Genomic DNA, 15,592 nt, shown 5'->3' with positions numbered 1-15,592 from the left:
GAGGATTATATACATGTGCCTGATTTCATCCAGAAAAGATGAGGGGCTGACTGAGCATGTGCAGTTTGAATATCATCACTGTAGCTCACTCCTGATTGAAGAAATGAGCCATGTTGCCACTGTCCCCACTCTCCAATATTGCAAGTTTTCATATTTGCAATGAACAGAATCATTCTCCGCTTCAAACCTGCTTCAAAGAGAGTGTGCTGTTATGAAATGCCTTTCATATAAAATCTCTTAGGCAGACTTGACCAAGATTGCAAAAGCTCAAGGCTAGATTCCTCTCAGCTTGTAAAAGAGGTCCTTGTTTTGTAGAATGTTGCACTGTTAGACATCACTTCGGCCATGACTGTGCATGACTGATATGATAAAACCGATGTCTTCAGTGAAAGTTCGAAGGTTCACATTTCGAACAGGTGATGACATCACTGCATGATGACGTCAGGCTCAATGTTGAAGAGCAGGTCGTCGTTGCCCCTGCGCACCTCCAGCAGCAGAGTCGTGTCTTGGTTGAGCGCTTCCTTCAGGTCGCTGGTGCTCATCAGAGGCTCTCCGTTTAACTTAACGATGATGTCACCATCTCTGATGCCCCCTCTGAAACACATTTGTAGAAATTATACACTACAATCATCATTTGTGTACTTCACACAATTTGTAAGGGACAAAATATAGAGCTAATTGTAAAATAAATCCTGACAGGTGACCAGGACATGGACACAGAGAGGAGCAAAATAAATACATTTGTATATAAAACATTTATATGAGCTAAATTTTTCCTGATTTTTATCTTACAGGCTCCGCTTCGAGCTAAGCTATGAGAATTCTTTTTGTGGGTAAAGAAAAGAAAAATAACGACTTTATTTAATATTTTCTTCTCTTCTGTGTCAGTGTTCAGCACATGCGTGTGGTGCTACTGACGCAGAATTCAGCGTTCTGGCATGGGACGCAAAAAAGTATTCTCGTAGCTTTATAAAATTATGATTGAACCACTGATGTCACATGGACTATTTTACCAATGTCCTTACTTCCTTTGTGTGCCTTAAATGTGGTAGTTGCATTGCTGTCTACGCAGGGTCAGAAAGCTTTCGGATTTCATCAAAAATTTCATCATCTTGATTTGTGTTCAGAAGAAGAATGAAGATCTTATAAGTTTGGATTTTAAAGACTATTTAAGTCTTCATTGCAGAATATGTAGTAAGAAAACCTCTACTTTGACATATGTTATTACTTCTCTGGGGTTGGGCTTTTTTTCATTTTATTATTTAATTTGAATGTAATGTTTTGCAACAATTCATAAAAAAAAAAAAACAAGGAATCTGAGTTGTGCATAAAATGCTAGAATTATACATGTTGACAATACACCAACGATAACAGCTAAAGTAAAAAAAACTCATCTGACTGCCAATGACAATGCACCTGATTATCCAGGCTCCGCATTAGCATATTGCCCGCCCATTTGTTGGTCTTTTCCTGCTGGTCTGAATGAAAATGCAAATTCACTCTTTGCCACTAGGTGCTGCTTTTGGAGCGGTAAAAATAGCGGTTTCACTGGTAACGCTGTACACAAAGCAGCACTGCGCTCACAAACACTGCTTTATCAAGCATTACAGGCATGATGTAATGAAAATGAGATGAACCAATCACAGCAGACTAGCGTCACGCAAAGGAGGGGTTTAAACAAATTGTTTGGGAGTCCTTGAGCAAATAGGTAAAATAAATTCATATTATAAGACAATGAAAGTGTTTTTTGACCTTGCATGCATACCAACCTGTTGTTGGGGACTCCGAAAACCATCTCTACATTTAGATTTTTTTTATTTACAATTTGCTATTTTCTTGTTTTATATTATTTAACAATGAGAATGTTATTTGAATCATGTTGTAGTTTCATTATTAATAATGTTAATAAATGTTAATAAATCAATTAAATTAATGAATCAATTAAACAATTTGAAAAAAAACACCCATATTTTATTTTGTGTCATATCGCCTTGTTCTAAACATATTTATTACATAAACCTGTATTATACAAATGTTGCATTTCATAGTAAATTGTGATCTTCATTATGTTGTCATCCACTCAGCTCAGACAGAGATAAACCACTTGGCTTGAAGTTCTGAAACCCAACCACAACAGAAAGACCAAAGAGCATCTGGTTTTGCTGATGCTTACTTCTGAGCAGGGGAGTGAGAAACCACCTCATGGACATAGATCCCGCTGCTGACATCAGGGAAATCAGGATTCTGCTGCCTCAGCTCTTCCACGAGTCTGAAGGAGACAGACAGAATGCCTCACATACACACACACACACGGTGACTAAACAGCACTGCGCTGTTCATTTACATGTGTTGTGTATTAGTGTCTTTAGTGAAGGACACTCACGCTTCTGTGATGGTGAGCATTCGGATTCCAATGAAACGCTTCTTCACTGACCTTGGCTCTGAAACAATATGCAAATGTGTTAACACATTTAATCCTGCAAGGATGACTCCAAAAATAAAAACATATGTTTAATATTAGATGATTCATCCTCTGACCTCCCTACAAATTCCCTTGTACAAAAGTTGCACCATTTACCTTTGTTCTGCTTTCCCAATGAATCATTTAAGAAGCGCGTAATCCTGTCTGAAGGAATGGCAAAGGAGATTCCTGCAGCTACCTTCAGGGTGTTGATTCCTATCACCTCCCCGTCCTTATAGAAGACAAAACAAGAAGAAAAATTCAGTATCAGTATGTTTGTCGTTGTATTGATTCAATGTGTCATTCCAAACCTGTCTTTCCTTCTTACAAAAGGTGTATTTTTTGAAAAGCAGAAATGTAATATTCAAATCATATAGAAAAGAGTGGATATTTTTTAAAAAGCATCCAGATTTGTAAAGACATTTGGTGAATTGTTCTTGTAAGTCTACTGTCAGAAAACTGAAACATCACAGTATGAAATAATTACCAAATTAACGAGTGGTCCACCTGAGTTCCCATACTAAGAAAAGAGAAAGAAATCATGTTAACTGTTGGTTCTCAAATTATTTTACAAATACATGATCTGGGATTAGATTCATGCCAAAACTACTGAACATAAATGTTGAAACACTGAACAAAAATATAAACCCAAAACTTAAAATGAAGTAAAAATCTGAGACTTCAAATAAACAGCTTCCACTCTAAAACTTAACAGGAACAATTTGTCAGAAATGCAAGGGAATTAATAATTAATGTTAATTATCAACACTCAAAACAGTTTAACAAACCCTATATTAATGGGATTAGACTTACCATAAGTACTGAACAAAAACATAAATTCAACACAATATGGGGATGATAAGGTGCCTTTTTTTTGTCAAGGACTAGCTCATCATGCAGGGACAACAACACATGGGTTTGTACAAATTTTATAAAGTATCCTTCCCCTTGAGCTAACTAATGTGCAAAGGTGGTGCTGCAAAGCTCCAGGATACGAAGCTTGAAGGTTTGGAAAGAGTTGTTGAATTGGTAAGGAGTAACCTCATGATAACAGGGACTCACAGGGAGTGAAGAAGGAGGTAACCTATACTAATGTGTGTGCGCCATAAAGATGATGGATGACTATTAATACAGTTTCACCAAAGTAATTATTTAGTCAGCACAACAGAAGCTATTTACTGGCTATTTTAGACACATAGTCTTATAACTTATAACTTATCTAGTTTCCTCAAACAGTCTTAGGGGCCGTTTACACTACAAAGTTAACTGGAAACTTTTTCTGTGTTTTGCCTGTTCGTTTACATGACAATAGCGTTTTGGGGACTGAAAACACATATTTTTGAAAATGGGTTTCAAAGTGCAAGTTTTTGAAAACTCCACCTTTGTCGTTTCCTTGTAAACACCCAAAACGGGAATCTTTGAAAACGGTGACGTTATGCGCATGCGTAGTACGTGATAGGTATGTAGACATGCGCAGTATATTTTAAAGGCAAACGCGAACAAACATACACAACAATGGCGGAATACATTATACTGTTGTTGCTGCTCAAGACTTTGCTAACACTTCTTGAGCAAAGTGTGGATTAACTTCACCAATATTACAACCAACATATAATCGTCACTTCACTACAGGTACTGTTCACTAACAAGGTGACAGCGCCAACTACTGGCCTAGCATACCTAATAGTGTTTTTGGCCATTTTCGCAAATATGTGAAAATGCTAATTGTTTTAAAAAAGTTGTCGTGTATACATGAACATTTTTAAAAACGCAAGGGAAAAACTTTTCCATTTTTGACTAAATCTTTTTCGTGTAAACGTAGCTTTAACTTTGATGGACTATTTTAACACATTAACTAGCTAATATTTCTGTCAATCTTGCATTGACAAGATTTCATCATAAATATTAGGATATTTGGTTTGGATCCTGTTTATCAAATAAATTAGAATAAAAAGAATAAAATAAAAAAGAAGTTTTTGCTACAGAATTGCAAATGAAAACTATAAATAATAATGGCAGCAAATATGGAAACTCTAGTAATTCAATAATTATTTATGATAATAAATTCTGATAATCCGACAGGAAGCAGCATAACTATTAATAAAATATAAGTTTTAGATTTTTTTTTTTGGTTGTTGTAAAGGGATTTTTCTTCAAAATTTAATTTTTTTATAGTGTCGTTCAACACATACACACTACTTCTTGAATGCAATATGATTTCAGAAATGAATTTCAGAGGTTGTCTGGATTTCTTATGCAACAGCAGTAAGACTCATAACATGTGTTGTTCTGGTTATTCAGTGTCTTACGTTGATGATGGCGTCAGTCTGGATGTAGTCCATGTCTGAGTCACGGAGACCCAGTTCTTTTCCATCTCTCTGTGCAGTGCTGACTATTCCTGTCGTCACTGTGTTCTGCAGGGCAAACGGGCTGCCGATAGCCACCACAAACTCACCCGGGCGCAGGTCTGCCGAGTGACCCAGCAATAAAACAGGCAACTTTTTCTGCCAAAGGAAGTAGAGTTAACACATTTTGACTCTTGTATTATAAAAACAGCTCTTGAAAGACAATAAGAAGAGTTATGTCTTACCTGTGGATTGATTTTGATAGTGGCAATGTCAGACTTCTTGTCGATGTCGTTGATAGTGGCCTCATACACATCCCCACCACGCATCTGTACTTTGAGTCGCTGATGACCCGAAACAGATGTGGTGCTGGACACCACATGAGCATTAGTCACGATCAGCCCGGTCTCTGACATTACAAAACCTGAACCACTTGACAGCGGGACCGTCCGGCCAAAGAGGGGGTGTCTAGGGGCAAAAGCGAAAATACAAAGCTCTCATTATTTTGTTTCATACATTTGCATTGATTATAAGTTACACTTATAAGTTACATCCTTTCAAAAAGATTACTTGGAAATAACATAGTCTATATATATGTATATGTGACGAGTAGGGCGGGGCCGAGGGACATGGGAGCGAGGCCGGTGGAGGGATTGGAGATGAGCTACACCTGTTCGACCCGCCGGTCTCGAGGCCCACGGAGGAGATGGAAGGATATAAAACTGGAGCGACGACAGTGAAGGACGAGAGAGGACCAGGCCTGGGCTTTGTAGTTGTGTTTTGGTTTTTATTTTGTGCGCATCAGTCGTCCGTGAGGGGCTGGTGCGCTGTTTTGTGTTTATTTGAATTATTAACGTTTCATCTGATTGTCCGCCGGTTCCCGCCTCCTTCTTCCCGATGATTAGCAAGTTTTATCATTACGGTATATATATATATATATATATATATATATATATATATATATATATATATATATATATACTGTAATATAATAATAATACAAGTGCAAATGGAATATAAAGTTTTCAGACACTCAACTGCATTATTCACAGCAAATCAATAAAAATGTATTATAGTTTAAGTTTATATGAAATGCTGTTAACTGAACTAAGAACACTATTTTTAAAAGTACTTTAAAGTTTAGTAGTAAAACTTGGTTAAGTAGTGCATCTTTTAATATAATTTCATATTTTTTTTTCCATTCAAACATGATTTAAGTTTACTATGGTTAATGTTTTAGTTTGAATGTACTGACAAACATTCTAAACTAAAAAATCATATTATAATATTATATTACTTGCAAGTGCAGTTTTTTGGTCCCACTTTATATTGATTGGCCTTAACTACTATGTACAGTACTTACATTTAAATGAACCATTTGATACAATGCACTTACATACATGTTTTTAAATTATACTTATATATAAAAAAACCTGCATGTAATTACATCTGTAATTGATTTCTGTAATCACACTAATAATTACTCTGTTGACACATTTCTCTACCCATACCACCAAACCTGTCCCTACACTTACCCTTATCCCACCTCAATAGAAGCAAAACTGTTTTGTACTTTTTTATGTAAGTACAGTACATACTGTAGTAGTTAAGGCCACCATATATAAATGGGTACCAGTTTGGTCGATATGTTTTTTAAGATTTGAAATACACTAACAGTGCACATTAGATGCAACAAAGCACCATTTTTTCAGAAGGGTTTATTGTATTTCAAAACATTAATTCACCACACACACACACACACACACATAGGTCAGCTAATTCTCAGCACATAGAGACTCTTTCATCTAGATATCACACTATAGAGACTGTGTCTGTTCCCTGAAATAGAAAATACAAAAAACGTCCAAACCAAGCTAAGATTAACAATTTAATTGAGGTTCAACAAATAAAAAACAGATGCAATATGGATAAACAAATGATAAAGCTTGGCTTATTGAATATCAGATCCCTTTCTACGAAAACACTTTTTGTAAATAATATGATCACTGATCATAATATAGGTGTGCTCTGTTTGACAGAAACCTGGCTAAAACCTGATGATTACATTATTTTAAATGAGTCCACCCCCCAAGATTACTGTTATTAACTTGAGCCGCGTCTAAAAGGCAAAGGGGGAGGTGTTGCTTCAATTTATAACAACGTTTTCAGGATTTCTCAGAGGGTAGGCTTTAAGTATAACTCGTTTGAAGTAATGGTGCTTCATATAACATTATCCAGAGAAACAAATGTTAATGATAAATCCCCTGTTATGTTTGTACTGGCTACTGTATACAGGCCACCAGGGCACCATACAGACTTTATTAAAGAGTTTGGTGATTTTACATCCAAATTAGTTATGGCTGCAGATAAAGTTTTAATAGTTGGTGATTTTAATATCCATGTTGATAATGAAAAAGATGCATTTGGATCAGCATTTATAGACCTTCTGAACTCTATTGGGGTTAGACAACACGTTTCAGGACCTACTCATTGTCGAAATCATACTCTAGATGTAATACTGTCACATGAAATTGATGTTGATAGTGTTGAAATTATGCAGCCAAGTGATGATATCTCAGATCATTATTTAGTTTTGTGCAAACTTCATATAGCCAAAATTGTAAATTCTACTTCTTGTTACAAGTATGGTAGAACCATCACTTCTACCACAAAAGACTGCTTTTTAAGTTATCTTCCTGATGTATCCAAATTCCTTATCATATCCAAAACCTCAGAACAACTTGATGATGTAACAAAAACTATGGACTCTCTCTTTTCTAGCACTTTAAATACAGTTGCTCCTTTACGCTTAAGGAAGGTTAAGGAAAACAGTTTGACACCATGGTATAATGAGCATACTCGCACCCTAAAGAGAGCAGCCCGAAAAATGGAGCGCAGCTGGAGGAAAACAAAACTAGAGGTATTTCGTATTGCTTGGCAGGAAAATAACCTATCCTACAGAAAAGCATTAAAAACTGCTAGATCCGATTACTTTTCTTCTCTTTTAGAAGAAAACAAACATAACCCCAGTTATTTATTCAATACAGTGGCTAAATTAACGAAAAATAAAGCCTCAACAAGGTTTGATATTTCCCAACACCACAGCAGTAATGACTTTATGAACTACTTTACTTCTAAAATTGCAACCATTCAGCCGTCAGCTACAGTATCGCATCAGACAGTGCACTAAAGACCCCCTGAGGAACAGTTCCACTCATTCTCTACTATAAGAGAGGAAGAATTGTATAAACTTGTTAAATCATCTAAACCAACAACATGTATGTTAGACCCTATACCATCTAAGCTCCTAAAAGAGGTGCTTCCAGAAGTCATAGATCCTCTTCTGACTATTATAAATTCCTCATTGTCATTAGGATATGTCCCAAAAACCTTCAAACTGGCTGTTATTAAGCCTCTCATCCAAAAACCACAACTTGACCCCAAAGAACTAGTTAATTATAGACCAATCTCGAATCTCCCTTTTCTGTCCGAGATACTAGAAAAGGTGGTATCCTCACAATTATATTCCTTCTTAGAGAAAAATGGTATATGTGAGGATTTCCAGTCAGGATTTAGACCGTAACATAGTACTGAGACTGATCTCCTTGGAGTTACAAATGATCTGCTCTTATCATCTGATCGTGGGTGTATCTCTCTATTAGTTTTATTGGATCTTAGTTCTGCGTTTGACACAATTGACCACAACATTCTTTTGCATAGACTTGAACACTTTGTTGGCATTAATGGAAGTGCATTAGCATGGTTTAAATCGTACTTATATGACCGCCATCAGTTCGTAGCAGTGAATGAAGATGTATCATATCGATCACAAGTGCATTATGGAGTACCTCAAGGCTCAGTACTAGGGCCGCTACTCTTCACGCTTTATATGTTACCCTTGTGAGATCTCATCAGGGAACATGGTGTTAGCTTTCACTGTTATGCTGATGATACTCAGCTCTATATTTCTTCGCGGCCTGGTGAAACACACCAATTTGAAAAACTAATGGAATGCATAGTCGATAATAAACTGGATGACGAGTAATTTCTTACTGCTAAATTCTGAAAAAACAGAGGTGTTAATTATAGGACCTAAAAACTCTGCTTTTAATAACCTAGAACACGGTCTAAGACTTGATGGTTGCTCTCTCAATTCTTCTTCATCGGTTAGGAACCTAGGTGTGCTATTTGATCGCAATCTTTCCTTAGAAAGCCACGTTTCTAGCATTTGTAAAACTGCATTTTTCTATCTCAAAAATATATCTAAATTATGGCCTATGCGCTCAATGTCAAATGCAGAAATGTTAATCCATGCATTTATGACCTCAAGGTTAGATTATTGTAATGCTTTATTGGGTGGTTGTTCTTCACGCTTAGTAAACAAACTACAGCTAGTCCAAAATGCAGCAGCAAGAGTTCTTACTAGAACCAGGAAGTATGACCATATTAGCCCGGTAAAATATTGCTTATTACTTATAAAGCCCTGAATGGTTTAGCACCTCAGTATTTGAATGAGCTCCTTTTACATTATAATCCTCTACGTCCGCTACATTCTCAAAACTCAGGCAATTTGATAATACCTAGAATATCAAAATCAACTGCGGGCGGCAGATCCTTTTCCTATTTGGTGCCTTAACTCTGGAATAACCTACCTAACATTGTTCGGGAGGCAGACACACTCTTGCAGTTTAAATCTAGATTAAAGACCCATCTCTTTAACCTGGCTTACACATAACATACTAATATGCTTTTAATATCCAAATCCGTTAAAGGATTTTTAGGCTGCATTAATTAGGTAAACCGGAATCGGGAACACTTCCCATAACACCCGATGTACTTGCTACATCATTAGAAGAATGGCATCTACGCTAATATTTGTCTGCTTCTCTTTTATTCCGAGGTCACCGTAGCCACCAGATCCAGTCTGTATCCAGATCAGAGGGTCACTGCAGTCACCCGGATCCAGTACGTATCCAGACCAGATGGTGGATCACCACCTAGAAAGGACCTCTACTGCCCTGAAAGACAGCGGAGACCAGGACAACTAGAGCCCCAGATACAGATCCCCTGTAAAGACCTTGTCTCAGAGGAGCACCAGGACAAGACCACAGGAAACAGATGATTCTTCTGCACAATCTGACTTTGCTGCAGCCTGGAATTGAACTACTGGTTTCGTCTGGTCAGAGGAGAACTGGCCCCCCAACTGAGCCTGGTTTCTCCCAAGGTTTTTTTTCCATTCTGTCACCGATGGAGTTTCGGTTCCTTGCCGCTGTCACCTCTGGCTTGCTTAGTTGGGGTCACTTCATCTACAGCGATATTGTTGACTTGATTGCAAATAAATGCACAGACACTATTTAACTGAACAGAGATGACATCACTGAATTCAATGATGAACTGCCTTTAACTATCATTTTGCATTATTGACACACTGTTTTCCTAATGAATGTTGTTCAGTTGCTTTGACCCAATGTATTTTGTTTAAAGCGCTATATAAATAAAGGTGACTTGACTTGACTTGACTTGACACACACACACACACACACACACATATGTATATATATATAAATATATATATATATATATATATATATATATATATATATATATATATATATATACAGTATATGTTTCTAAGACAAAGCAAACCTATATAAAACATTTGTTTACCCAGTGTCCCCATGCCACACTCTCTGACATCATTCACAAATGATTAGCCTTGGCAAAAGCAGTTGTAAATGTGTTCGGCTAAATTACAGACAGCAGTGACCCTCACACAGCTGTGTTTGCCAGGCACCTCCCTCACTTCCCCACGGTTTTAAAGCGCCATACAGATGGCTGCCACACCATGAAAGTGTTTGCAAGTGTTTGGGCTTACTTTAGGAACAGCTCAATGTGCACCACAGCAGGGGCGATCTTCTCCACCACGTCAGCAATGAAGTTGAATTTGTACCTTGGGCTGCTGGGATGTGTAGGACCTATACTAGCAGAAAGAATTAGTCATGTCAATAATTCCAATTTATAAAATGATCAAAACCAGCTCTATGTTTTCTTCTGTATTGCAGCTACTGTCTATTTATGTCTTTTCTGGCTCAAGAGGGCATGATTAGCAAGCATGCAGTGCATTACTTTCCTGCCGATTCAGATGGTATGCAATGATGATAGTTGGAGAAAGTCTTTTCACGAACAGGAAATGTTCCTCTATAATTGGGTCTAAAATCACTAGGTGGCTTTTATCCTTGTGCATGCTTGACTTGGGTATGCAGTATGTGTATGAAAGAGAATGATGAGTGTGTAAAGTCCTTGTAATTAGGGGAAATGTTATTTTCTGCAAACATCAGGGTGGTTTTTCCCTTGACTGCTGTTTCCTGCGACCGTGTTGGCACAGCCATCATTCCTTTCTGTGCACACCCTAGTTGTCCTACTAACCTAAAATTTGAAGTCATTAAAGAATCAAGACCCTTTAAAAACTAATTTAGTACAGTTTAACGCTTAAAGTACTATACCTAATGGTCATCTCTTACATTGTTATTACATTGTGCAAATGTTTGAACAATTGTGCATTATGCTAAAAGTTGTGCTGCTTCATTTAAAAAAAATATATATATATAAATATATATATATATATATTTTTTTTTTTTTTTTTTTTTTTAACTGTGATCTATTTTGAGTCGAGAGTTTAAAAGAAAAGAATTTATTTGAAATAAAAATCTTTTGTAAAATTATACATATATTTTTTGTCATATTTGAAAAAAAATATATAATAATATTCTTACTGATCCCCAAACTTTTGAATGGTAAAGTGTAAATACATAAGCTTATATAAGTAAATATATAAGCCAAATATCATCAATATGTATATTATAATGCTTTATTCCTGGCTTTCTGGATGAACATATTTAAGATTTATAATTTGGAAGCTTTGGAAACCAAAATAAGCATGCAATGAATTACACTGTTCAATTCAACTGTTAATCATTAATCAAATGCAACACCCCATATAAAAGCACATTCCAGTAGAGCTGCATCACAGAGCTTTGACCTCTCAGATTTCATGACTGCAAAGTGAGTCAACTTCCAATGGCAATGTGTGCAAATTCATTTAGACAATCACATACAATATTGAGAAATGCCACTCGACCCAAAGTTGACCAGGCATAAACCAAAGATGAATGTCCAATAAAAATATGTTCTAAATAGTTTTCTCGTTCATTTTTTCCAGTCTGGAGTGGTGAAGAGACGAGACATCAGAAGAGCAGCTGATCACACAATCTGGTGGAAAGATGATGGCAAGCATCTGCTTCTAAGGCAATGGGTTGCTTAATACAGTGATTGCGAAGGTTAGGGTTTTATTTTGTGGTTTTTGACTTAGTAGCCTAAATTGTATAGAATGATAGACTATAATTTATGTGAAATTTAATGCTGTAATGATTTGCTGCTCTGCAAATAGCCATGGGCTTTTCTGTGGGTTCTTTTGCTTACAGTTTTGCTGCTTGCTTCGCTACCGGGTTATTCACCACATATACTGTATACATCAGTGTGGCCAGTGGCATTGCAGAGGCCAACAGTAACTAATGGGTGGATGATTGCTACCAGACGGACGTCTTTAAACCTGGTTTTGCTGAATCATTTTTTAACAGACCTAAATATTTAACCTAAAAAGCCCATCTCTTTCTCTCTTGATCATTTCACCCCATCAATAGCCTTTTAAATCAATTCTGTGTCACTTCACACTGACAACGCGTCTCCAGAGAGGTGGCACCGTTTCCAATAGGTGCCTCCTCCCTTTTCCTGTCACCATTGAAAGAGCTTTTTACTGCTGATCTGGAAGCAGTTTGATATTTCCTTTAAAAATGATAAAGGATAGGGTGTTGGTAATGAAGTATTGTCCAAAATCAGAGCAAAAGTGCAACCTCCACTGAGAACCCCACAGGAAATCATGCCCGGTCTGCAGAGCACAAAGCAGCCCTATTTTCCAAACTTCCCTGCAGCTGCCATTTGCACGTGAAGTTTGAGGTCATGGTCCCATTCTTCCAAACACTTACAATTGCTCTTTTGGTTATCAGTGGAGTTATGCTATGTGATGGTCACTAGAGGAGCTCAAGGATGTTATCTTCTTAATGCAGTATGGCACATAAAGCACAGTGGACTCACAGTGTGTGTGTGTGTTAACTGAACTATACTTTGGGGACAAAATTGTCCCCAGAATTGAGGTAAACTGCACACACACTATTAGATGAAAACAAAACTTGAACTGAACTAAGCTGCATAATAAACTATGGTCATTTGTAGATCTGCCTATATAACTTATGAACATTTCAACATTGACACAGTTATTGAACTTATTTGAATGAACAATGAACTGGTTGGAGCCTGAGTAATGACACTATTTACTATTATACCTTAATTAAATATGTTTTATAATTAACTTTGCAACACTGACACTGTTATTGAACTTACCTGAATCAACAAAGAATCAACTGAACTGCTTTACAACTGGATTGAATTCTTCTGATGAACTTGGCATCATTAACTGTCATCATTAATTATTAAATCATTAAGCATCATTAATTATTTTCTTGCTCAATACTGTGACGCTGCTTTGTAGCAATTTGAATGTTCTAAAGTGCTACATAAATAAATTTGAGTGAAAAAACTCACTCAATTGTTTTATTTATAATTTTAAAAAAAATCATTTATAAAACTGGATTTTTCAAAATTAAAATGTTCAGGATTTTATAACTCAAAGAATATATTTCAGTGGTAATACATACATACATTGCATTGTGCAATCTATAAAGATTATATATAATAGGCTGTATAAAATTAACATGGCTGGTTGCAAAACCACGGTGACCTGGTGGTAACAGGGTTGATATTTTAACAGTGGAGAACTAGCCTTGTGCTCAAGGTCATGACACTACATGGTATTCACACACTGTTTTACTCAAAAGTCTTAGTCTACATGTTAATATGGGACAGCACCTTTTGTGGATTGACCTAGAAACATATAGTACGTCCATATTTAAATTGCTAAGGTTTTGGGGTAGTCTCGCCTGTTTAAGAATATTTGGCATTCTAGAAACTAATGAAGAGATTTTAGTCTAATGGCATACCCTTACCAACATCCCATCCTTCCTTTCCCTCCCATTTACCACAGTGACCACAATTCCATTAATAGGTCCAACTATTACTGTATTGGTAATAACCTTTGCCACACCACTATGAATAATTAACAACTTAAATATTTGACCAAAAAACAAACAAAAACAAAAAAACAGGCATGTATTAATTTACGATTCTATAGCACAAACAATAATGTTATAGTAGCCTATTTCTGTAAACCTTTTCAATTATTAAAATGTCAGCATAAATCAAGACATTAATCATTTTTGATATATAAAGTTATTCCTCTTGCTATACACAAATCACGTACCTTGCTTGCTTTCACAGGGTCCTTTGTGCAGGTTGGTGACCGCGGGCAGACCCTGCTGGAGCGCTTTCCTGCTCACGGCCTTCAGCTGGCAGATGTTTCCGTACGTGTTCCCGTCACTGCCGCACACTCTACTGCTGTACTTGCACTGACACACGCCTTTGGACAGTCTTTTTCCAGACGGGTGCTTGCACTCCAGCCCGTCCCCGCAGGGCAGATCGTCCTTGCGGCCGCACGGCTCCCCCTCTCCGTGCGCGCACACCAGACAGCAGTTACAGCGGTCAGGCACATACCCGCTCGGGCAGCTCGGGCTCGGACACGTACTCACATCACAGCGCTCGGAACACTTCAGCTTAGTGTCCGCGAGAGCAGCTTTGACGCAAATAAAAACGACGGAGACCAACAGAATGACCTGCATTTTTATTATTATTATTATTATTGTTTTGTTTAAAATGAAAACAATTTCTCAGACAGTTCTTAGATAGTCAGCGTCTTCTGGAGATTACCATTACGCAACAGATTCCCAATGCAAAAGCTTGTTTCAGATGAGATGTGTGCGTTCCTGCAGGATCAGCTGAAAGTCCAGTGTGAAATGGTTTGCCCCTGGAAGAGGAATATTTCTTATTCAAGTCGATCTGATCTACTGATTTAACGTGCAACTTATTGAAACAATGTATGAAGCCTCTAGATGTTTGGTCCTGTTGTATCTGCTGAGCATCTCAACATCCTCGAGTGAAGTCTGCTTTTCTCTTCTTTCTAGAGGAGGCGGGGAATTTTTTCCCAAAGCGCTGTATATTATTCACTAGTGATGGGAAGTCCGAGTCATTTCCGCGAATCGGTTCTTTTGAACAGTTCGTTTCAGAGAACCGGATCAAAAAATGAATCAATTTTACTTCACGCAGCTTTTTTTTTTAATTAAGGCATTTGTTGTAATTCCGTGTTTTGGGGCTATTTCTGCCTTGATTCGGCTCATAAAACAGCTTCACTAAATTGCCAATTCATCATTACACATGTGCAAATACTAATTTAAATGCATGGCATAAAATATAGACAATTGAAATGACATTAAAGTATATTTTAGTTTACCATAAACGATTGTCAGAACATTCTACAGCATACTTCAGCCATCCTTCATTATGAAAACAGAAATAATTATGAAAGTACTTGTGCTTAAGTTGGACAAATCAGTCTTAAATTCAACCAATTGCATTTAATATAAATTTAAATTATTATACAGTTTAATGTCAATTAAGATGCTGGTAAATGTGCGAAAACATACATTCAGTTCACACTGTATGCTAAAGTGTACTTCTTTTTCACAAAGGAACTGTAAAGATCAAACACAAGTAAATGATC

General features: G+C 36.9%; 1 protein-coding gene across 1 annotated transcript; it reads right to left on the bottom strand.

The window, feature by feature from the left end:
- Positions 1 to 242: 242 nt before the first annotated feature.
- Positions 243 to 15,344, bottom strand: htra3b (HtrA serine peptidase 3b). Its single transcript, XM_059535701.1, has 9 exons — positions 14,240 to 15,344; positions 10,682 to 10,781; positions 5,052 to 5,274; positions 4,771 to 4,965; positions 2,949 to 2,981; positions 2,579 to 2,693; positions 2,384 to 2,441; positions 2,174 to 2,269; positions 243 to 594 (listed from the first exon to the last, which is right to left on the bottom strand). The coding sequence occupies exons 1-9, from the start codon at positions 14,652 to 14,654 to the stop codon at positions 426 to 428; spliced, it is 1,404 nt and encodes a 467-aa protein (XP_059391684.1). The 5' UTR covers positions 14,655 to 15,344; the 3' UTR covers positions 243 to 425.
- Between the last annotated feature and the right edge of the window lie 248 nt (positions 15,345 to 15,592).

The sequence above is a fragment of the Carassius carassius genome, chromosome 3, assembly GCF_963082965.1.
Source record: "Carassius carassius chromosome 3, fCarCar2.1, whole genome shotgun sequence".
In the NCBI taxonomy this organism is placed as follows: Eukaryota; Metazoa; Chordata; class Actinopteri; order Cypriniformes; family Cyprinidae; genus Carassius; species Carassius carassius.
This window is presented reverse-complemented; position numbering and strand designations above follow the sequence as displayed.